At 45.5% G+C, this 27,024-nt stretch overlaps 1 protein-coding gene across 3 annotated transcripts in view; it reads right to left on the bottom strand.

Annotated features, from left to right (window-relative positions):
* The window catches only part of LOC106572123 (WD repeat-containing protein 7), a 376,679-nt gene that overhangs the window by 306,064 nt on the left and 43,591 nt on the right, over positions 1-27,024 (bottom strand). For all 3 annotated transcript variants that reach the window (XM_045693965.1, XM_045693962.1, XM_045693964.1), the window contains exons 10-13: positions 19,078-19,225; positions 18,585-18,833; positions 14,012-14,232; positions 313-508 (exon numbers count right to left, since the gene is read on the bottom strand). In XM_045693965.1, coding sequence (XP_045549921.1) covers positions 313-508; positions 14,012-14,232; positions 18,585-18,833; positions 19,078-19,225 — 814 coding nt within the window. The remainder of the gene's footprint in view (positions 1-312; positions 509-14,011; positions 14,233-18,584; positions 18,834-19,077; positions 19,226-27,024) is intronic.

Below are 27,024 nucleotides of genomic sequence, written 5' to 3'. Positions count from 1 at the left end.
AGTGTAATAAAGCTTGATTTCATTCCTTCAGCACCGTTCCATTAGCAGACTACAGAGAAGGTTGTTGGATTACAAACAGATATTTCATTAATGACAAAAATAAGAAAATAGACGACCAACAAAAGTCCCATTATCTCATTAATCAGGTTACAATGAATAAACCCGCTGCACTGTAACACATCTATTTTAATAGTGCAACGGTATGTGTCTCTCTCTCCGTCTCACCTGTGTGTGTGTACCTGTATGCGTATCGCTCTGTCGCAAAGGTTTGTGTGTGTGCGAGTCTCTCTTTTGTGTGTGTGTGTGTCTCACCTGTGTCCATCTGCCACACATACACTGAGCCATCAGAGCAGCCCACCACCAGATAGTCATCACAGGGGCGCCACTTGATGACCTGGATGGGGAAGAGGTGTCGAGACGCCAGCATGATGCACTTCCTCTCCCGCAGGCTGAGCAGACCCACGGAGTGGTCACTGGCCACAGAGCACACACAGTGCTGAACACGATTCTGTCGGGGCAGAAAAAGAGAAAAAAAGAAAGAAAGAAAGAAAGAAAGAAAGAAAGAAAGAAAGAAAGAAAGAAAGAAAGAAAGAAAGAAAGAAAGAAAGAAAGAAAGAAAGAAAGAAAGAAAGAAAGAAAGAAAGAAAGAAAGAAAGAAAGAAAGAAAGAAAGAAAGAAAGAAAGAAAGAAAGAAAGAAAGAAAGAAAGAAAGAAAGAAAGAAAGAAAGAAAGAAAGAAAGAAAGAAAGAAAGAAAGAAAGAAAGAAAGAGAGGGGGAGAGGGGGAGAGGGGGAGAGGGGGAGAGAGAGAGCTAATTATCAAAATCCAGAAAAGAGCTGTTCAATTCTTCAACCACCTAAAACGAAGTGATTCCCAAACCTTCCATAACAAAGCCATCACCTACAGAGAAATTAACCTGGAGAAGAGTCCCTTAAGCAAGCTGGTCCTGGGGCTCTGTTCACAAACACAAACAGACCCCACAGAGCCCCAGGACAGCAACACAATTACACCCAACCAAATCATGAGAAATCAAAAAGATAATTACATGACACATTGGAACGAATTAACAAAAAACAGAGCAAACTAGAATGCTATTTGACCCTAAACAGAGAGTACACAGTGGCAGAATACCTGACCACTGTGACTGACCCAAACTTAATGAAAGCTTTGACTATGTACAGACTCAGTGAGCATAGCCTTGCTATTGAGAAAGGCCGCCGTAGGCAGACCTGGCTCTCAAGAGAAGACAGGCTATGTGCACACTGCCCACAAAATGAGGTGGAAACTGAGCTGCACTTCCTAACCTCCTGCCAAATGTATGACCATATTAGAGACACATATTTCCCTCAGATTACACAGATCCACAAAGAATTTGAAAATAAACCCGATGTTGATAAACTCCCATGTCTACTGGGTGAAATACCACAGTGTGACATCACAGCAGCAAGATGTGTGACCTGTTGTCACAAGAAAAGGGCAACCAGTGAAGAACAAACACCATTGTAAATACAACCCATATTTATGTTTATTTATTTTCTCATTTGTACTTTAACTATTTGCACATTGTTACAACACTGTATATAGACATAATATGACATTTGAAATGTCTTTATTCTTTTGGAACTTCTGTGAGTGTAATGTTCACTGTTCATTTTTATTGTTTATTTCACTTTTGTTTATTATCTATTTCACTTGCTTTGGCAATGTAAACATATGTTTCCCATGCCAATAAAGACCTTCGAATTGAATTGAGAGAGACACAGAGAGAGTTACAGGCTTCCATAGAGGATCAGTAGAAGGATAACAGAGTGGTCATAGCGTAATCAGGCCCAGACCAGAGAGGTGTTCTACAGTAATCAGGCCCAGACCAGAGAGGTGTTCTACAGTAATCAGGCCCAGACCAGAGAGGTGTTCTACAGTAATCAGGCCCAGACCAGAGAGGTGTTCTACAGTAATCAGGCCCAGACCAGAGAGGTGTTCTACAGTAATCAGGCCCAGACCAGAGAGGTGTTCTACAGTAATCCGGCCCAGACCAGAGAGGTGTTCTACAGTAATCCGGCCCAGACCAGAGAGGTGTTCTACAGTAATCCGGCCCAGACCAGAGAGGTGTTCTACAGTAATCAGGCCCAGACCAGAGAGGTGTTCTACAGTAATCAGGCCCAGACCAGAGAGGTGTTCTACAGTAATCCGGCCCAGACCAGAGAGGTGTTCTACAGTAATCCGGCCCAGACCAGAGAGGTGTTCTACAGTAATCAGGCCCAGACCAGAGAGGTGTTCTACAGTAATCAGGCCCAGACCAGAGAGGTGTTCTACAGTAATCAGGCCCAGACCAGAGAGGTGTTCTACAGTAATCAGGCCCAGACCAGAGAGGTGTTCTACAGTAATCAGGCCCAGACCAGAGAGGTGTTCTACAGTAATCAGGCCCAGACCAGAGAGGTGTTCTACAGTAATCAGGCCCAGACCAGAGAGGTGTTCTACAGTAATCAGGCCCAGACCAGAGAGGTGTTCTACAGTAATCAGGCCCAGACCAGAGAGGTGTTCTACAGTAATCCGGCCCAGACCAGAGAGATGTTCTACAGTAATCAGGCCCAGACCAGAGAGGTGTTCTACAGTAATCAGGCCCAGACCAGAGAGGTGTTCTACAGTAATCAGGCCCAGACCAGAGAGGTGTTCTACAGTAATCAGGCCCAGACCAGAGAGGTGTTCTACAGTAATCAGGCCCAGACCAGAGAGGTGTCCTACCGTAATCAGGCCCAGACCAGAGAGGTGTTCTACAGTAATCAGGCCCAGACCAGAGAGATGTTCTACAGTAATCAGGCCCAGACCAGAGAGATGTTCTACAGTAATCAGGCCCAGACCAGAGAGATGTTCTACAGTAATCAGGCCCAGACCAGAGAGGTGTTCTACAGTAATCAGGCCCAGACCAGAGAGATGTTCTACAGTAATCAGGCCCAGACCAGAGAGGTGTTCTACAGTAATCCGGCCCAGACCAGAGTCAGGTTGTTTTATCAAGGGAATAAAACATTTGTATAATGTCATATCTGTTGTTTCTTTGTGGAAGCAAGAGACGGATAAACACTAATATAATTAAGCAACAAAATACTGAACATAAAAAGGTATTGTTGCGGACGATGGACAAAAACAGCATACGTCATGACATTTAGAAAGGCTGAATGAATGAATAGGTGAAACAGTACGGTCTGACCCTTCAATGGTGTCAATGACAATAGAACGGAACACAAACTCCATTTCCATGGTTACAACAATGAAATGTCCTGCTCCATTTTGATTAGGAATGTCATTAACCAATGATCTAAGAGCAAGGCCCATTTCAACTGGACAGAAGGACCTTGAAATGACTGACATTTCAGGGTAGTGGAGTTGTTGCCGGGGAGAAAAACTTGACAACTTTTTTATTTTTTCAAGTCATCAGGCAATAGTTAACTGATGAGAGTGAAATAAACAATAACAATGAACAGTAAACATTACACACACAGAAGTTGGACCTGATTCCAGACACACACACAGAGAGCGAGCGAGCGAGACAGACCGCCCGCCCCACAGAGACAGACCGCCCGCCCCACAGAGACAGACCGCCCGCCCCACAGAGACAGACCGCCCGCCCCACAGCACATCATGAAATACTGCCTCACACAGTGAAAAGCACTGCACTATACAACCTGGCTGGAGGTTATTACAGTACAGGGACACACTGGGACACAGAAACACACTGGGACACAGAAACACACTGGGACACAGAAACACACTGGGACACACTGGGACACAGAAACACACAGGGACACAGAAACACACTGGGACACAGAAACACACTGGGACACAGAAACACACTGGGACACAGAAACACACTGGGACACAGAAACACACTGGGACACACTGGGACACAGAAACACACTGGGACACACTGGGACACAGAAACACACTGGGACACAGAAACACACAGAAACACACTGGGACACAGAAACACACAGAAACACACTGGGACACAGAAACACACAGAAACATACTGGGACACAGAAACACACAGAAACACACTGGGACACAGAAACACACTGGGACACACTGGGACACAGAAACACACTGGGACACAGAAACACACAGAAACACACTGGGACACAGAAACACACTGGGACACAGAAACACACTGGGACACACTGGGACACAGTAACACACTGGGACACAGAAACACACTGGGACACAGAAACACACTGGGACACAGAAACACACTGGGACACAGAAACACACTGGGACACACTCCAGTACAACAGGTGCATGGTACAATGACAGTAAATATTCACAACAAAACAATAGAACGTAACACAAAGTTATACAGAATCTTGACTGGCTGCATCACCGCTTGGGTATGGCAGCTGCGTGGCATTTGACCACAATCAAAATGCCTACCCGGACTACCTGCAATTATCCATTTGTTGCATTTACTCTGTTGCACTGACTCTTCACACACGCTGCTGCTACTGTCACTTTACCCCTACCTACATATACATATCTACCACTACCTACAGTATATATATCTACCCCTACCTACAGTATATATCCACCCCTACCTACAGTATACATATCTACCCCTACCTACATATACATATCTACCCCTACCTACATATACATATCTACCCCTACCTACAGATACACATCTACCCCTACCTACAGTACATATCTACCCCTACCTACATACATATCACCCCTACCTACAGTACATATCTACCCCTACCTACATATACATATCTACCCCTACCTACATATACATATCTACCCCTACCTACAGTATACATATCTACCCCTACCTACAGTATATATATCTACCCCTACCTACAGTATATATATCTACCCCTACCTACATATACATATCTACCCCTACCTACAGTATATATCTACCCCTACCTACATATACATATCTACCCCTACCTACAGTACATATCTACCCCTACCTACATATACACATCTACCCCTACCTACATATACACATCTACCCCTACCTACAGTACATATCTACCCCTACCTACAGTATACATCTACCCTTACCTACAGTACACATCTACCCCTACCTACAGTACACATCTACCCCTACCTACAGTACACATCTACCCCTACCTACAGTATACATATATACCCCTACCTACATATACATATCTACCCCTACCTACAGTATATATCTACCCCTACCTACAGTATATATCTACCCCTACCTACAGTATATACATCTACCCCTACCTACAGTATATACATCTACCCCTACCTACAGTACATATCTACCCCTACCTACAGTACATATCTACCCCTACCTACATATACATATCTACCCCTACCTACATATACATATCTACCCCTACCTACATATACATATCTACCCCTACCTACATATACATATCTACCCCTACCTACAGTATATATATCTACCCCTACCTACAGTATATATATCTACCCCAACCTACATATACATATCTACCCCTACCTACAGTATATATCTACCCCTACCTACATATACATATCTACCCCTACCTACAGTACATATCTACCCCTACCTACATATACACATCTACCCCTACCTACAGTACATATCTACCCCTACCTACAGTACACATCTACCCCTACCTACAGTACACATCTACCCCTACCTACAGTATACATATATACCCCTACCTACAGTATACATATCTACCCCTACCTACAGTATACATATCTACCCCTACCTACATATACATATCTACCCCTACCTACATATACATATCTACCCCTACCTACAGTATATATATCTACCCCTACCTACAGTATATATATCTACCCCAACCTACATATACATATCTACCCCTACCTACAGTATATATCTACCCCTACCTACATATACATATCTACCCCCTACCTACAGATACACATCTACCCCTACCTACATATACACATCTACCACCTACCTACAGTACATATCTACCCCTACCTACAGTACACATCTACCCCTACCTACAGTACACATCTACCCCTACCTACAGTATACATATATACCCCTACCTACAGTATACATATCTACCCCTACCTACAGTATACATATCTACCCCTACCTACAGTATACATATCTACCCCTACCTACATATACATATCTACCCCTACCTACATATACATATCTACCCCTACCTACATATACATATCTACCCCTACCTACATATACATATCTACCCCTACCTACATATACATATCTACCCCTACCTACAGTTCATATCTACCCCTACCTACAGTATATATCTACCCCTACCTACAGTATATATATATCTACCCCTACCTACAGTATATATATATATCTACCCCTACCTACAGTATATATATCTAGCCCTACCTACAGTATATATATCTACCCCTACCTACAGTATACATATCTACCCCTACCTACAGTATACATATCTACCCCTACCTACAGTATATATATATCTAGCCCTACCTACAGTATATATATCTACCCCTACCTACAGTATATATATCTACCCCTACCTACAGTATACATATCTACCCCTACCTACATATACATATCTACCCCTACCTACAGTATATATCTACCCCTACCTACATATACATATCTACCCCTACCTACAGTATATATCTACCCCTACCTACAGTATATATCCACCCCTACCTACATATACATATCTACCCCTACCTACAGTATAAATATCTACCCCTACCTACAGTATATATATCTACCCCTACCTACAGTATACATATCTACCCCTACCTACATATACATATCTACCCCTACCTACAGTATATATATCTACCCCTACCTACAGTATATATATCTACCCCTACCTACATATACATATCTACCCCTACCTACATATACATATCTACCCCTACCTACATATACATATCTACCCCTACCTACAGTATATATATCTACCCCTACCTACAGTATATATCCACCCCTACCTACATATACATATCTACCCCTACCTACAGTACATATCTACCCCTACCTACAGTACATATCTACCCCTACCTACAGTACATATCTACCCCTACCTACAGTATACATATCTACCCCTACCTACAGTATACATATCTACCCCTACCTACAGTATACATATCTACCCCTACCTACAGTACATATCTACCCCTACCTACAGTATACATATCTACCCCTACCTACATATACATATCTACCCCTACCTACAGTATATATATCTACCCCTACCTACAGTATATATATCTACCCCTACCTACATATACATATCTACCCCTACCTACATATACATATCTACCCCTACCTACATATACATATCTACCCCTACCTACAGTATATATATCTACCCCTACCTACAGTATATATCCACCCCTACCTACATATACATATCTACCCCTACCTACAGTACATATCTACCCCTACCTACAGTACATATCTACCCCTACCTACAGTACATATCTACCCCTACCTACAGTATACATATCTACCCCTACCTACAGTATACATATCTACCCCTACCTACAGTATACATATCTACCCCTACCTACAGTACATATCTACCCCTACCTACAGTACATATCTAACCCTACCTACATATACATATCTACCCCTACCTACAGTATATATATCTACCCCTACCTACAGTATATATATCTACCCCTACCTACATATACATATCTACCCCTACCTACAGTACATATCTACCCCTACCTACAGTATATATATCTACCCCTACCTACAGTATATATCCACCCCTACCTACAGTATATATCTACCCCTACCTACAGTATATATCTACCCCTACCTACAGTACATATCTACCCCTACCTACAGTACATATCTACCCCTACCTACAGTATACATATCTACCCCTACCTACAGTATATATCTACCCCTACCTACATATACATATCTACCCCTACCTACAGTATACATATCTACCCCTACCTACAGTACATATATCTACCCCTACCTACAGTACATATATCTACCCCTACCTACAGTACATACATCTACCCCTACCTACAGTACATATATCTATCCCTACCTACATATACATATCTACCCCTACCTACATATACACATCTACCCCTACCTACAGTACATATATCTACCCCTACCTACAGTATATATCTACCCCTACCTACAGTATATATCTACCCCTAGCTACAGTATATATCTACCCCTACCTACAGTATATATCTACCCCTACCTAGAGTATATATCTACCCCTACCTACATATACATATCTACCCCTACCTACATATACATATCTACCCCTACCTACAGTACATATATACCCCTACCTACAGTACATATATCTACCCCTACCTACAGTACATATATCTACCCCTACCTACAGTACATATATCTACCCCTACCTACAGTACATATATCTACCCCTACCTACAGTACATATATCTACCCCTACCTACAGTACATACATCTACCCCTACCTACAGTACATATATCTATCCCTACCTACATATACATATCTACCCCTACCTACATATACACATCTACCCCTACCTACAGTACATATATCTACCCCTACCTACAGTATATATCTACCCCTACCTACATATACATATCTACCCCTACCTACAGTACCTATCTACGCCTACCTACATATACACATCTACCCCTACCTACATATACATATCTACCCCTACATATCTACCCCTACCTACAGTACATATATCTACCCCTACCTACAGTACATATATCTACCCCTACCTACAGTAATATATCTACCCCTACCTACAGTATATATCTACCCCTACCTACAGTACACATCTACCCCTACCTACAGTTTAGGGAGGTAGGGAGAGACGGAGGGAGGTAGGGAGAGATGGAGGGAGGTAGGGAGAGACAGAGGGAGGTAGGGAGAGACAGAGGGAGGTAGGGAGAGATAGAGGGAGGTAGGGAGAGATAAGGGAGGTAAGGGTGGGAGAGATAGAGGGAGGTAGGGAGAGATAGAGGGAGGTAGGGAGAGATAGAGGGAGGTAGGGAGAGATAGAGGGAGGTAGGGAGAGATAGAGGGAGGTAGGGAGAGATAGAGGGAGGTAGGGAGAGATAGAGGGAGGTAGGGAGAGATAGAGGGAGGTAGGGAGAGATAGAGGTAGGGAGATAGAGGGGTAGGAAGAGATAGAGGGAGGTAGGGAGAGATAGAGGGAGGTAGGGAGAGATAGAGGGAGGTAGGGAGAGATAGAGGGAGGTAGGGAGAGATAGAGGGAGGTAGGGAGAGATAGAGGGAGGTAGGGAGAGAGGGAGTGAAGTAGGGAGAGAGGATGGGAGCTACGGAGAGAGGGAGGGAGAGGAACTGAAAGCAGACTAAATGGTGACGAGCGCTGACAGGCAATGTTCTGAGTGTTGATGTAGTGGTAGAGGAAACCTTGACCATGAGAGAGATGAGGGAGTGAGGAGGGAAGGAGAGAAGGGGATATCTGGACTACAAGGACACATCACTCTTCATCACTGTCGTCCCTCCTGCCGCCACCGGCTGCTGCAGGGCAATTAACCATCCACCCCACACCACTCCAGGCTAGAGAGCCTGACCGATTTATTGGTTGACCGATATTATCAGCCGATATTATCCTTTTACCGACGCATTTGTATCAGCTTTCTCAATCCACCGAACAAGGACCGATGTAAAATGCAGAGAAAACGCTTGAGGAAACTAGCCGTTCTTCATAGAATAGGACTTTTATTCTTGTATTTCATTATTTGTCCTGGAGAGGTAAGCCTGGAGAGCCATCTTGCCCTGGCACTCTACAGCAAGACTGGAACACTATCAGCCAACACATCTATACAGCATTGTTGTATGGGGCTGTTGCTTGTCAGGGACTGGTTCAATTTCAAGATTCACCACCCACATCGATCCAGCTAACCAGCTGTGTGAATGTACTTGATGCCATTCACCGCCGGTGAGTGCATTCCGGAATCTTTGCGACATCGCTAAACTAAACCTCACCCAACTCGAACCTCAACCCTCACCCAACTCGACCCTCACCCAACTCGAACCTCACCCCTCACCCAACTCGAACCTCACCCCTCACCCAACTCGAACCTCAACCCTCACCCAACTCGAACCTCAACCCTCACCCAACTCGAACCTCAACCCTCACCCAACTCGAACCTCAACCCTCACCCAACTCGAACCTCAACCAACACGAACCTCAACCAACACGAACCTCAACCAACACGAACCTCAACCAACACGAACCTCAACCAACACGAACCTCAACCAACACGAACCTCAACCAACACGAACCTCAACCAACACGAACCTCAACCAACACGAACCTCAACCAACACGAACCTCAACCCTCACCGTAGCCATTTTAAAATGTCAACTTCAGTGGGATCCCGGATAGCAAGGACCGTTCACCGAGGCAACGCTCGGGGGCGTAAGGCAACGCTGTGCCAGCTGTGACTTTTGCAATGATGTCTTTCCTTTCAAGTGACAACTGTGAGAATTCAGTGGCTACAGCCCTACAAAAATCCATGAAAACACTGCTAAATACCAATACATTGAAAGTATGTCTTCAGAGGCAAGTTTCTTCCTGGAATGAGTGCAGTGTCTCCTCTTTTCAGGAGTAGCACAGTTTTTCATTAAAAAAAAATATTATCTTTTTGGTGCTCCTAAATATTATGTGGTGTGTACATGAATGTTCTGGCCTCAAATTTAAGAAATCAGATTTTTCAGTATCTTAGTAGGCAGTATTAAACTCAATCTATAATTATAATTTTTTAATTCCAGCTATAAAAACAGACCTATCGGTAGACACAGTGTATTGGTTATCAGTGAATATTTCCACTTTAAAATCGGAATCGGATCCAAAAATCACATTTCAGTCGGGCTCCACACCTCACCAGGGTTATACTGTATCCAGCTAACACACACACACACACACACACACACACACACACCACCTCACCAGGGTTATACTATATCCAGCTAACACACACACACACACACACACACACCACCTCACCAGGGTTATACTGTATCCAGCTAACACACACACACCACCTCACCAGGGTTATACTATATCCAGCTAACACACACACACACACACACACACACACACACACACACACACACACACCACCTCACCAGGGTTATACTATATCCAGCTAACACACACACACACCACCTCACCAGGGTTATACTGTATCCAGCTAACACACACACACACACACACACACCCACCTCACCAGGGTTATACTGTATCCAGCTAACACACACACACACACCACCTCACCAGGGTTATACTGTATCCAGCTAACACACACACACACACACACACACACACACACACACACACAACCTCACCAGGGTTATACTGTATCCAGCTAACACACACACACACCACCTCACCAGGGTTATACTGTATCCAGCTAACACACACACACACACACACACACACACACACACACCCCCCACAACAACACACCCACACACACACACACACACACACACACACACACACCACCACCTCACCAGGGTTATACTGTATCCAGCTAACACACACACACACACACCACCTCACCAGGGTTATACTGTATCCAGCTAACACACACACACCACCTCACCAGGGTTATACTGTATCCAGCTAACACACACACACACACACCACCACCTCCACCAGGGTTATACTGTATCCAGCTAACACACACACACACACACCACCTCACCAGGGTTATACTGTATCCAGCTAACACACACACACACACACACACACACACACACACACCACCTCACCAGGGTTATACTGTATCCAGCTAACACACACACACACACACCACCTCACCAGGGTTATACTGTACCCAGCTAACACACACACCACCTCACCAGGGTTATACTGTATCCAGCTAACACACACACCACCTCACCAGGGTTATACTGTATCCAGCTAACACACACACCACCTCACCAGGGTTATACTGTATCCAGCTAACACACACACCACCTCACCAGGGTTATACTGTATCCAGCTAACACACACACACACACACACACACACACACACACACACACACACCCACCTCACCAGTGTTATACTGTATCCAGCTAATACACACACCACCTCACCAGGGTTATACTGTATCCAGCTAACACACACACCACCTCACCAGGGTTATACTGTATCCAGCTAACACACACACACACACACACACACACACACACACACACCCACCTCACCAGGGTTATACTGTACCCAGCTAACACACACACACACACACACCACCTCACCAGGGTTATACTGTATCCAGCTAACACACACACCACCTCACCAGGGTTATACTGTATCCAGCTAACACACACACCACCTCACCAGGGTTATACTGTATCCAGCTAACACACACACACACACACACACACCACCTCACCAGGGTTATACTGTACCCAGCTAACACACACACACACACACACACACACACACACACACACACCACCTCACCAGGGTTATACTGTACCCAGCTAACACACACACACACACACACACACACACACACACACACACACACACACACACACACCTCACCAGGGTTATACTGTACCCAGCTTACACACACACACACACACACACACACACCTCACCAGGGTTATACTGTACCCAGCTAACACAGGTCAAGGCTATTGTACTGTACCAGGACTAGAGTATGTATCCAGGGCCAAGAGCAGGGCTAGACAGACAGTGGGAAGTGTATGGGTGAAATACAGAGATCCTTTAACAACGCTCTGGAGAAGACTGCTGCTCAGGGTCATCTTTATGAACCAGTCAGCTTGGATGTTGGATGTACTAAGGAGGACGAGGAGCCATCCAGACAGGCACAGGTAACTCCCCAACAGGGATTATGGATCCCTCCATCCCTCCAGCCTCGCTCTCTCTCACGTATCAATTAAATGTCCCGCTCCTTAAGTATCGACGTGCTGTAAAGTAGCTGCATAACTAAACAGGTCATTAAGAGCAGAATAGACACCTTTACTTACAGTGGGGACCAGTCTCATGTAATGGACAACAATTTGGTACCTGTCATTCAGACAGACACAGAGAGAGGATAGAAGAGAATACTGAGGGATGGATGGATGGATGGACGGAGAGATGGATGGATGGAGAGATGGATGGACGGACGGACGGAGAGATGGATGGATGGAGAGATGGATGGATGGACGGCTGGACGGAGGGATGGATGGACAGCTGGACGGAGGGATGGACGAATGGATGGATGGAGAGATGGATGGACGGACGGACGGAGAGATGGATGGATGGAGAGATGGATGGACGGACGGACGGAGAGATGGATGGATGGAGAGATGGATGGATGGAGAGATGGATGGACGGAGGGATGGATGGACAGCTGGACGGAGGGATGGATGGACGGATGGATGGATGGAGAGATGGATGGATGGACGGACGGACGGAGAGATGGATGGATGGAGAGATGGATGGACGGACGGACGGAGAGATGGATGGATGGAGAGATGGATGGATGGACGGCTGGACGGAGGGATGGATGGACGGCTGGACGGAGGGATGGATGGACGGCTGGACGGAGGGATGGACGGATGGATGGACGGAGGGATGGACGGACGGAGGGATGGACGGACGGAGGGATGGACGGATGGACGGAGGGATGGACGGATGGACGGAGGGATGGATGGACGGAGGGATGGACGGATGGATGGACGGAGGGATGGACGGACGGATGGATGGACGGAGGGATGGACGGAGGGATGGACGGATGGATGGACGGAGGGATGGACGGATGGACGGAGGGATGGATGGATGTGTGTGCATGTTTGTGTGTGTAAGAAGAAGCAGGAGGCATTGAGTGAGATCAGAGGGCAGGACTAGAATCAACCATCTCTGAGGCCTCGCCTCTACGCTGGAAAATCCACTACAGGCTTGTTTTGTTGTTGAAAACACATTCATATTTTCATTACAGTCTGATGAAAGAGTCAGGGCTGGGGAGGGAATTCAAAAACAAATGCACTTCTATATGTGTAAAATGTACTCACGCTGCAGTTCTCAGGGGGGACCAGGATCTGTGTGATCTCTCCTCCGTGGACACAGAAGACGTGTTTCATCTCCCCAGTGAAGATGTCCCAGACGATGACGCTGAAGTCCACACCGCCGGAGACCAGGGAGCGCTGGTCGTAGCGAGGGGACACCTGGTGGGGGTACAGCAGGCACGTCACTTTGTTACGGTGACCCCGCAGGGTACGGTGAGGGGGCCAGCCTATAGAGAGAGGAGATAGTAACACAGTCACTAACCCTCAGGGTACGGTGAGGGGGCCAGCCTATAGAGAGAGGAGATAGTAACACAGTCACTAACCCTACAGGGTACGGTGAGGGGGCCAGCCTATAGAGAGAGGAGATAGTAACACAGTCACTAACCCTCAGGGTACGGTGAGGGGGCCAGCCTATAGAGAGAGGAGATAGTAACACAGTCACTAACCCTCAGGGTACGGTGAGGGGGCCAGCCTATAGAGAGAGGAGATAGTAACACAGTCACTAACCCTCAGGGTACGGTGAGGGGGCCAGCCTATAGAGAGAGGAGATAGTAACACAGTCACTAACCCTAACCCTCAGGGTACGGTGAGGGGGCCAGCCTATAGAGAGAGGAGATAGTAACACAGTCACTAACCCTACCTCAGGGTACGGTGAGGGGGCCAGCCTATAGAGAGAGGAGATAGTAACACAGTCACTAACCCTCAGGGTACGGTGAGGGGCCAGCCTATAGAGAGAGGAGATAGTAACACAGTCACTAACCCTAACCCTCAGGGTACGGTGAGGGGGCCAGCCTATAGAGAGAGGAGATAGTAACACAGTCACTAACCCTCAGGGTACGGTGAGGGGGCCAGCCTATAGAGAGAGGAGATAGTAACACAGTCACTAACCCTCAGGGTACGGTGAGGGGGCCAGCCTATAGAGAGAGGAGATAGTAACACAGTCACTAACCCTAACCCTCAGGGTACGGTGAGGGGGCCAGCCTATAGAGAGAGGAGATAGTAACACAGTCACTAACCCTCAGGGTACGGTGAGGGGGCCAGCCTATAGAGAGAGGAGATAGTAACACAGTCACTAACCCTCAGGGTACGGTGAGGGGGCCAGCCTATAGAGAGAGGAGATAGTAACACAGTCACTAACCCTCAGGGTACGGTGAGGGGGCCAGCCTATAGAGAGAGGAGATAGTAACACAGTCACTAACCCTCAGGGTACGGTGAGGGGGCCAGCCTATAGAGAGAGGAGATAGTAACACAGTCACTAACCCTAACCCTCAGGGTACGGTGAGGGGGCCAGCCTATAGAGAGAGGAGATAGTAACACAGTCACTAACCCTAACCCTCAGGGTACGGTGAGGGGGCCAGCCTGGGAACGAGAGAAGACCTTTTTATAATGTAGTACATGCTCTTATCCAGAGATACAATCAGTGGTAAAACAATCACACACACCCCTCCATCCGATACTGTCGACCCTGATGATACAAACCTTAGAAATCACAAGATATATGGGCTGCAGGACGCGACTACAAGCTATTGATTATTTGAGAAAGTAGCAAATAAAATATATTGCACTCTGTTCTTTGCCTCAGGCTGCACAAACTGTTCTCAGCAAGTGGTCATATTTTCACCCATCAATCACACTATTCTCAATGTAATCTAGTCTTTATTAATATGTAAAATGAGTTTTGATTCAGAATGGCCCATTTATTAACGGGCAGGAACAGAGAGAGGGGAAGAAACACCTGTTATCTGTTTGCACTGGAATAGGGAATGGAGGCCACTCTCCCACCGGTACGTTTTTCACTCATATTGAGTAGGTTCCTCTGGTCATTTTGCAGCGCGACAAGTGATATTAAAACTCAAACTGCTCACGCCATGGACTCTCCAACCTTGTTCCTGCAGCGACCCAGTGAATAATTTGGGAAACCAAGTTAAATCTGTTTGGGGACATAGACAGTAAAAATGCCTTTCAGAAGAAAACACATTTCATTAAACTGTTGGCAGGCCCTCTCTCTCCACGGCACAGGAGTAAGCAGTGAGGAGATGGAAACGCTAGGTGATATTCTGTTTGTATAAGGTCATGTGTCAGCCCATTAATAATTATAAACATATAAAAATGCCTCATTACAAGGCTATTCAAAAATCAAATTCACTACAATTGTAGGCAAATCAGAACGTTTCATTTAGGCTAGACCAAAGATAACTTCAAATCAGGAACACACTTTTCTGCCAACTGTAGGCTATGTATTGTATAACAGCACAATCGTTATTTGAAAAAAATCTGGATTTTTTTTTTTTGGAGCTTGGCCTCATATCGGTCTAAGCTTATGCATAAACTGTAATTTGCATATGGGTGTTTTGAAAGAATCATTCACTTAGAAAACACTGTTCATTTCATTGTGTTTGGTTTCAAAACCACAACCACCACCACAAACCCATGTTTTCACACTCAGTTTCAACCACAGTGAGGTGACTGTTTTCATGATGAGTGTTTGATGTGATTTGAAACTCGAGCCCTGAGTACCAGGCCATTAGGACCTGATGGAGGGACAATAGAGCCCTGAGTACCAGGCCATTAGGACCTGATGGAGGGACAATAGAGCCCAGAGTACCAGGCCATTAGGACCTGATGGAGGGACAATAGAGCCCAGAGTACCAGGCCATTAGGACCTGATGGAGGGACAATAGAGCCCAGAGTACCAGGCCATTAGGACCTGATGGAGGGACAATAGAGCCCAGAGTACCAGGCCATTAGGACCTGATGGAGGGACAATAGAGCCCTGAGTACCAGGCCATTAGGACCTGATGGAGGGACAATAGAGCCCTGAGTACCAGGCCATTAGGACCTGATGGAGGGACAATAGAGCCCTGAGTACCAGGCCATTAGGACCTGATGGAGGGACAATAGAGCCCTGAGTACCAGGCCATTAGGACCTGATGGAGGGACAATAGAGCCCTGAGTACCAGGCCATTAGGACCTGATGGAGGGACAATAGAGCCCTGAGTACCAGGCCATTAGGACCTGATGGAGGGACAATAGAGCCCTGAGTACCAGGCCATTAGGACCTGATGGAGGGACAATAGAGCCCAGAGTACCAGGCCATTAGGACCTGATGGAGGGACAATAGAGCCCAGAGTACCAGGCCATTAGGACCTGATGGAGGGACAATAGAGCCCAGAGTACCAGGCCATTAGGACCTGATGGAGGGACAATAGAGCCCTGAGTACCAGGCCATTAGGACCTGATGGAGGGACAATAGAGCCCTGAGTACCAGGCCATTAGGACCTGATGGAGGGACAATAGAGCCCAGAGTACCAGGCCATTAGGACCTGATGGAGGGACAATAGAGCCCTGATTACCAGGCCATTAGGACCTGATGGAGGGACAATAGAGCCCTGAGTACCAGGCCATTAGGACCTGATGGAGGGACAATAGAGCCCTGAGTACCAGGCCATTAGGACCTGATGGAGGGACAATAGAGCCCTGAGTACCAGGCCATTAGGACCTGATGGAGGGACACTAGAGCCCTGAGTACCAGGCCATTAGGACCTGATGGAGGGACACTAGAGCCCTGAGTACCAGGCCATTAGGACCTGATGGAGGGACAATAGAGCCCTGAGTACCAGGCCATTAGGACCTGATGGAGGGACACTAGAGCCCTGAGTACCAGGCCATTAGGACCTGATGGAGGGACACTAGAGCCCTGAGTACCAGGCCATTAGGATCTGATGGAGGGACAATAGAGCCCTGAGTACCAGGCCATTAGGACCTGATGGAGGGACAATAGAGCCCAGAGTACCAGGCCATTAGGACCTGATGGAGGGACAATAGAGCCCTGAGTAACAGGCCATTAGGACCTGATGGAGGGACAATAGAGCCCTGAGTACCAGGCCATTAGGACCTGATGGAGGGACAATAGAGCCCAGAGTACCAGGCCATTAGGACCTGATGGAGGAACAATAGAGCCCTGATTACCAGGCCATTAGGACCTGATGGAGGGACAATAGAGCCCTGAGTACCAGGCCATTAGGACCTGATGGAGGGACAATAGAGCCCTGAGTACCAGGCCATTAGGACCTGATGGAGGGACAATAGAGCCCTGAGTACCAGGCCATTAGGACCTGATGGAGGGACAATAGAGCCCTGAGTACCAGACCATTAGGACCTGATGGAGGGACGATAGAGCCCTGAGTACCAGACCATTAGGACCTGATGGAGGGACGATAGAGCCCTGAGTACCAGGCCATTAGGACCTGATGGTTGTTAACAAGCTGGGTACTACTAACACATGTCCAGAGTGATTTAAAGGAGGTTACGGTGACTCAACGGTCACGTGGAATTTGTCTGCAGTCATGAAACAGCCGTCGCCACAGCCCTATGTACAACAGTCTTAGGTATCCCCTTTGCTTTTTCCCTTTCGCACCCCCCTCCCTCACCCACACTCTCCCCTGACCCCCCCTCCCCCTCCCGCACCCACACTCTCCCCTGACCCCCCCTCCCTCACCCACACTCTCCCCTGACCCACACTCTCCCCTGACCCACACTCTCCCCTGACCCACACTCTCCCCTGACCCCCCACACTCACCTCTACGCAGCATGTGTTCTCCCTGCAGAAGCTGTACGATAGCGGTCTGTGTGGCGGGGACCAGGATGATGCTTCCATCCTCTCTGCCACACACCAGCCTGCCCTGGGAGGGGATGTAGACGCTGGCTGTCACCTTGATGGGCTCCTCCGACCCGGGCGTCACACTCAGCTGGTCTATGATGCCCGCCGACAGAGGAACCAGCTTATCAAAGGCCTCCTGGAGGGAGATGGTGGAGGACACCTGGAGCTCTGGAGGGACAGGGAAGTAGAGAACAACAGTATTTACTATGGACAGACCCAAACAGACACATCTATCCAACCTGAATTAGACCGGAGAAGGGCCTTTGCTTAGTGGCATTGCAGAGTCATGAAGATGAACCATAAGGAATGTACGACACATGTTCTGCACTGGAAAGGAATGATTTCACTGGTTTTTGCCAGCTGATGCCTATAGACTTGGGGCACTTCCGCCACCTAGTGGACTAAATGGTACCTGCTGCGGTGGAGAGAGGCTGCAGGGGCGAGGTGTCTGGGATGCTCCAGAGGGTGAGGCGTCCGGCTGAATCTCCCTGGACCAGCAGCTTGTGGAAGGGCTCCCGACGGCCGTAGAAGAACCGTGTCACCGGGGGACAGATGAGCAGCTGGAACACGGAACACAGAACGTTAGAAGAGGAAAACAGTGTTCTAGAATGTCAACACTAGTATTATGTCTGTATATCTCTGCTTTCAGGGTCATATCTATGACAGGACATTACTGTCTCTGGGCAAAGCAAAGTACAATCCATCCATCCATCCATCCATGTTCAACATACACCGTCCTATATCCATGCCAATACCATTATTTGTGCGGTGTGATAAATGGTCTAGTCCTAATCATAACAATTATTTCATAACAACTACAGGGATTGTATTAAAGGATAGTAATGGTGAGAATGAAAGCAGGACAGCGTACTCTAGTCTTGTTGTACCATGGACCTAAAAACTCCAGAATATTCTATTCTGCTCTGTACAAGAAGGGGAAGCCGGGCTTGCAGGGGGACATGATCTCATGCCATGGGAGCATTGGGATGTGCTGTTAACGTTTAGCACTATAAAATATCACTGTGATATAAAGAGGATGCCAAGCTGGAAGAACTGACTGCTTACTCAACTACCAACAGGGTTACCTACAGTACAGCACATGCATTGACCCCCCCTCCCATACTAAAATATCCCCTAACTCAGCTCTCTGGGCAGCGAAGCACTGAATCATCTGGATACAAACCAGCTAGCTAGACACAATGTTTAATTGTTGAGGCAGAACACTGGTGCCATGAACAAAATATGAGACTTGTGAAAACTGGGATCTGTTTTTCTGTTTGCCTGCTTAACAGATCTAGCAGGACTGAATATCGATAGTTATGCATGTTGGTTAATGATCCTTCACTAACTGACCCTTTGCCTAGTAAAACTAATTGCACCTTGGTCAAAAGTAGTGCACTACCTCAACATCTAGCAGCCTCAAGGAATAGGGCTCTGGTCATAAGTAGTGCACTACGTAGGGAATAGTGTGCCATAGGGCTCTGGTATAAAGTAGGGCACTACGTAGGGAATAGTGTGCCATTTGGGACGCAAACTTTGATCTTTCATTTGACCTATTTACACTGCTATAATTGTGTTCCTGACTGCAGTAGAAAAAAGGCACAGTGGTAACCAACCTAACAACAACCTAACGACCTGGCAACCTGCCCGCTGACCCCATTTCCAGGAAGTCCTAGTTAATGTGATTGTCACGGTAACAGAAAAAGATGGGATGGAACCGGATCCCTGTAATGTCTAATGGAGGAGACACTCTGTGGCCAGGTTGTCAGGTCGTCGGTCACCTGACATGATGAGGTCGCTAGCTGTCTAATATGAGGTTGCTAGATGTTGAGGAAGACGCTCAGACTACAGTCAATTAATTGACTTGACACTGTCTGGGAAACAAAACAAGGCAGAAGTGATAGTTAAATGAAGGCCCTCTTAAAAAATAACTAACCTTGATCATTGCCTGAATATAAAATAAACTAAAAAAGAAAAGTCCATGAGAAGTTTACTAGCATGGAAATCAGCGGACTGAACAATAAACGTAGCATGTATTTAGTTATTTACTGTTTATCATATGTCAAAACTGTGTAGGTTGACAGGCTTATGTGTATACAGATGTCGGATATTAATATAACCTCTTTCATCGCAGGAGGAAAATAATAAATCCTGAAGCAGGAAGATCTGAATAACAGAAGAGAATATTTAGAATGGCCACCAGGTGGCAGCTTGAAGCAGTGTTCGTATACCATGCAGTACTAAAACTCAGCAAAAAAAAGAAACGTCCCTTTTTCAGGACCCTGTCTTTCACAGATAATTTGGAAAAATCAAAATAACTTCACAGATCTTCATTGTAAAGGGTTTAAACACAGTTTCCCCATGCTTGTTCAATGAACCATAAACAATTAACAAACATGCACCTGTGGAACGGTTGTTAAGACACTAACAGCTTACAGACGGTAGGCAATTAAGGTCACAGTTATGAAAATTCAGAACACTTAAAGAGGCCTTTCTACTGACTCTGAAAAACACCAAAAGAATGATGCCCAGGGTCCCTGCTCATCTGCGTGAACGTGCCTTAGGCATGCTGCAAGGAGGCATGAGGACTGCAGATGTGGCCAGGGCAATACATTGAAATGTCCGTACTGTAAGATGCCTAAGACAGCGCTACAGGGAGACAGGACGGACAGCTGATGGTCCTCGTAGTGGCAGACCACGTGTAACAACACCTGCACAGGATCAGTACATCCGAACATCACACCTGTGGGACAGGTACAGGATGGCAACAACAACTGCCCGAGTTACACCAGGAACGCACAATCTCTCCATCAGTGCTCAGACTGTCCACAATAGGCTGAGAGAGGCTGGACTGAGGGCTTGTAGGCCTGTTGTAAGGCAGGTCCTCACCAGACATCACCGGCAACAACGTCGCCTATGGGCACAAACCTACCGTCGCTGGACCAGACAGGACTGTCAAAAAGTGCTTTTCACTGACAAGCCACTGTTTTGTCTCACCAGGGGTGAAGGTCGGATTCGCGTTTATCGTCGAAGGAATGAGCGTTACACCGAGGCCTGTACTCTGGAGCGGGATCGATTTGGAGGTGGAGGGTCCGTCATGGTCTGGTCCGGTGTGTCACAGCATCATCGGACTGAGCTTGTTGTCATTGCAGGCAATCTCAACGCTGTGCGTTACAGGGAAGACATCCTCCTCCCTCATGTGGTACCCTTCCTGCAGGCTCATCCTGACATGACCTTCCAGCATGACAATGCCATCCAGCCATACTGATCGTTCTGTGCGTGATTTCCTGTAAGACAGGAATGTCAGTGTTCTGCCGTGGCCAGAGAAGAGCCCGGATCTCAATCCATTGAGCACATCTGGGACCTGTTGGATCAGAGGGTGAGGGCTAGGGCCATTCCTCCCAGAAATGTCCCAGAACTTGCAGGTGCCTTGGTGGAAGAGTGGGGTTACATCTCACAGCAAGAACTGGCAAATCTGGTGCAGTCCATGAGGAGGAGATGCACTGCAGTACTTAAAGCAGCTGGTGGCCACACCAGATACTGACTGTTACTTTTGATTTCGACCCTCCCTTTGTTCAGGGACACATTATTCCATTTCTGTTAGTCACATGTCTGTGGAACTTGTTCAGTTTATGTCTCAGTTGTTGAATCTTATGTTCATACAAATATTTACACATGTTAAGTTTGCTGAAAATAAACGCAGTTGACAGTGAGAGGATGTTTCTTTTTTTGCTGAGTTTATATGTAGGCTACATGGAGGCTTTTTTTTTGAGGTTACAGCGTTTCTCTGCTGAATTCTTATGCGAATTATAATAAATTGACATTTAAGTGGTTGATGTATTTTTCGTTTTTTTAAATATCAATTGTTTTATTATATGTTGAAGGCAATCAATAGGTAGAATAAATGATTGGTGACCTCCGTGCCGGTGTGGTGCAGCAGATAACATATAAATGCCAGAATCGACAGAGGTTCGAATCCGGCCCACTGCTCTTTGACTCATGGATGAATGTCTATTTTTGAAACATTAATTCCGAGTGGTTAGGGGCAGGCTTAATGCCGCGTTCAAAACAACTCGAAATCGCCAACTTCCGACTTCAGTGCGTTCAAGACAACTGGGAACGAGCTCGGAATTCCAAGTCGGAAACTCTTTCCGACCTGAAGATCACTGACGTCATGATTTGACCTCGAGTTCCCAGTTGTCATGAACGCACCGAAGTCAGAGATTACCGATTTAAGACTTCCCAGATCATTTGAACGCGGCACTAGTCCTGCTTGTGTAGCCAGCGGACATGAGTTGGTCATGGACAAGTGATGTGGTAGTTCCCGCTTGCGAACTTCAAAACAAGTGTCTGCCCTTGGCTCAAGATGTTGGTTGATACTCTGAACCCTGTGGCAGACCCGGGTTCAGAGTATCATGAGTGTTACACTTGCAACCAAAATCTGTCCAGATATGTTTGTCCTCTGGTTGGTTTTGTCATCGGAACAACTTAGGCCCGTTTGAACAGACTAAGGGCGATTGACAAGCATTAGGTACAATAGATTAAAGTACTTCCACGTTTACCACGGCAAAGCTACTGTAGAAATCTACCCGACACTTTGTATGATTGGAAACTAAATGTTGATATATCCTACTAACTTAATATTCTATTTGTTTTCTATTTATGTTATACAACAGTGTTTGGTATGGCCATTTCTTATCAAGATCAGGGGTAAAATATCCCTGGACTGTCCGTATTTGAACTGTGAAAGTTAATAAAGTCAAATCGGGGGGGATTGAGTTATTTGTGCCAGGAGGGCGTTGGCCGGATCGATCCCACGCTGACACGGGAGGCCACTGTGTTCTTGGGGACCTTCAATGCTGCAGGCAATTGTTTGGTACCCTTTCCCAGATCTGTGCTTTCACACAATCCTGTCTCGGGGATCTACGGCCAATTCCTTCAAACACATGGCTTGGTTTTTGCTCTGACATGCACTGTCAACTGTGGGACCTTACATAGACAGGTGTGTGCCTTTCCAAATCATGTCCAATCAATTGAATTTACCACAGGTGGACTCCAATCAAGTTGTAGAAACATCTCAAGGATGATCAATGGAAACAGGATGCACCTGATCTCAATTTCGAGTCTCATAGCAAAGGGTCTGAATACTTACATAGATAACGTAAACTTTAAACAATTTCTAAAAACCTGTTTTTGAATTGTTATTATGGGGTAGTGTGTGTAGGTTGATGAGGGGGGAAAAAAAATATTTTATCCATTTTAGAGTAAGGCTGTAACATCACAAAATGTGGAAAAAGTGAAGGGGTCAGAAAACTTTCTGAATGAACTGTAATTTCTACCAACATGTCAACTATGGAACTAGATGCAAGCCATGGAGTAGGTGACGTTTTTCCAGGCTCCTGCTGAAACTGCATTTATTTAATACCTTCTTTGTGCTTTGACACTGACACAAAAAGAACTAGGAAACAGTCTTTGAATGACGTGCTTTACTTTGTTGAACTTTTATTTTTGTTTTAATGCATAAATGGCGCATAACCTGCAAAAGTTTAAGTTCAATACTAGGTGATGATATGAATTGGGTACTGTCGCCCAATCTGGATCATAGCTCTCCTAAGGTATCAACTTCATCAAAGACGGTATCCACAATTCAGCTATTTCTCAAGGCATATGGCATATCCGATGTGTGACATTTCTCCCACAGCCAGAGACTATTCTTTTTCTCACCAGTTTCATAAGACCTTCTCACGTACAGACTACTTCTTCCTAGACAATATATTTCTGCAACTTATCATGTAGTGTGACTAGCAAGCTCTAGTCATTTCCGATCATTCTCCTTTATTATGAAACTACTTTAACCAAATACACAGCCTAATTATCCCCCTTGGTGTCTTAACTCACTACTCCTATCAGAAGAAACCCTTGGTGTCTTAACTCACTACTGCTATCAGAAGAAACCCTTGGTGTCTAACTCACTACTGCTATCAGAAGAAACCCTTGGTCTCTTAACGCACTACTGCTATCAGAAGAAACCCTTGGTGTCTTAACTCACTACTGCTATCAGAAGAAACCCTTGGTGTCTTAACTCACTACTGCTATCAGAAGAAACCCTTGGTGTCTTAACTCACTACTGCTATCAGAAGAAACCCTTGTTGCTTTTATATCATCTCAAATTGAGCCGTTTCTTGAACTCAATCAAACCCCTGTAAGGTCTCCTACAACAGTATGGGAATCAATGAAGGCTTATCTAAAGGGGCCAAATTATTTCCTACAGCGCAAGATTAAGGAAGTGCAATATTCAACACCTAGGGGAACTTACAAATAACATCTGTGATTTGGATATGGCATATTCACTCTTCATCCGCAGATTTACTAAAACAACGTTTGACACTTCAGACAGAGTTTGTTCATCTTTCAACTCGACAAGCTGAAAATCTAATTAGAAAATCTCAAAACACAAATTATGAACATGGAGAGAAATCAGGGAAAATGCTAGCACACCAGCTGCGTTAGAGAACCGCAAATCAAACCATACCTGAGATAACTGAGGAGCTGGGTAACAAATGCATTGATCATTTAGAGGTGCTTTCATGACTTTTACTCATAATTCTACACTTCAGAATCCGCTGGTAATGCTACCTTACTCGACACCTTCTTTGAGAACATAGATATTCCTACAGTTGAACCGGAGAAAATTGCTGAATTAGAGAAACAGTTCTCTGTAGAAGAGATTGTGTTGGCAATTAAATCTATGCAGTGTGGTAAATCCCTGGACAAAAATTCTCAGATCAACTCTGTCCTCTTGGATTCCTTATTTGAGGTATCATTCTCCTCAAACTCTTTACCCTCAACAATAAGACAAGCATTTCACTTATTCTGGAAAAGGAAAAAAAAAAACCTTGAGTGTGGTTCGTATAGGCCAATTTCTTTACCTCTTTGCGATCTAAAGAGTTTCTAATATGATTGTATGCCCTTTTGAGTCAGTCCTTCCCTCCCATCTCTACAGATCAAACTGGTTTAATACATAATTTTTCTTTTTTCAAAATCAGACGGCTTTATAATATACTTTATAAACCCTCGTCATGTGACACTCCACAGATATTGTAATCACTTGATGCTGAGAAGGCGTTTGATTGGGTGGAGTGGGATTATCTATTTATTACTCAAACAATTTGGATTCGGTTCCAATTTTATATCCTGGATCAAAGTCCTTTACTCCTACCCTATGCCTGCAGTGTGCACAAATAATAACCTTTCATCCTATTTCCAACTTCAACGTGGGACAAGACAGGGTTGTCATCTCTCCCCTCAGCTGTTTACCATCGCAATTGAGCCTTCAGACATAGCAATACGTAATAACGCAACTATCAAAGGCATTAGAAGAGGGGGCTTCGAGCAAAGACTCACTTTGTGCGGATGACATGATATTATATATGTCAACCTTTAATTGGTCTTCCAGATATCCAGGATCAAATAAAGACATTTGGTAAAATATAAAGTTAATCTACAAAAAAGTGAATTGATGCCTATTAATGCAAACTTATTTTAGTCATGTACCCTTCAGAGTCACTACAGAGAAATATTTGGGAATTTGGGTTAAACATGATTTCAAAGATCTCTATAAAGCCAATGTCCCTCCCTCGATACTCTGCCTGAAAAAGGACGCTGGGATGTACTTTTTCCCTTTCTTTGGGCGGAATAATTAACACTTAAAAATGAATGTAGTACCTAAGTTTTTATACTTATTTCAACGTATTCCTATCGTTCTGACCAAATCTTTTTTATCATCTCCATAGATAAAAGCAGATATCAGTTTATCTGGAACAAGAAAAAGCCTCGGATATGTAATGGCGTATTGCAGAGATCTCTTCCCCAGGTTGGTCTAGCACTTCAGAAGTTTCAATATTATTACTGGACAGCTTATATAAGAATCATTCTATATTGGATGACAGAAATCCCTGATGTTGCAGGCCCGAAAAGGTTGACCTTGGAAATCACATCCTGTGGCTCCACCTCCTTAGTTGTCTTACTCTGATCTAAACTAGCTGAGCCTGTTTGCAAATACACTAAAACCCCTATTGTGAAACATTCTTTAAAAATCCGGAAACAGTTCAGACGAACGTTTCAACTTCTGCCCCATCATGGAAGATGGCGCCGACGGAGTTGGCAGCATCGTGACTAGCTCTTAGGAAAAACTGTGGTATTTAGTTTTTTTATTTTACATACAATTTTTTTTACACATTATCAGCTTAGGAAATGTTGTGTCTCATTACATACAGCCGGGAAGAACTATTGGATATTAGAGCGGCGGTAACTCACCAGAACTACCAGCATTATGACCAAGAATACGACTTCCCTGGAG

The sequence above is a fragment of the Salmo salar genome, chromosome ssa01 (assembly GCF_905237065.1).
Source record: "Salmo salar chromosome ssa01, Ssal_v3.1, whole genome shotgun sequence".
NCBI lineage: Eukaryota > Metazoa > Chordata > Actinopteri > Salmoniformes > Salmonidae > Salmo > Salmo salar.
This window is presented reverse-complemented; position numbering and strand designations above follow the sequence as displayed.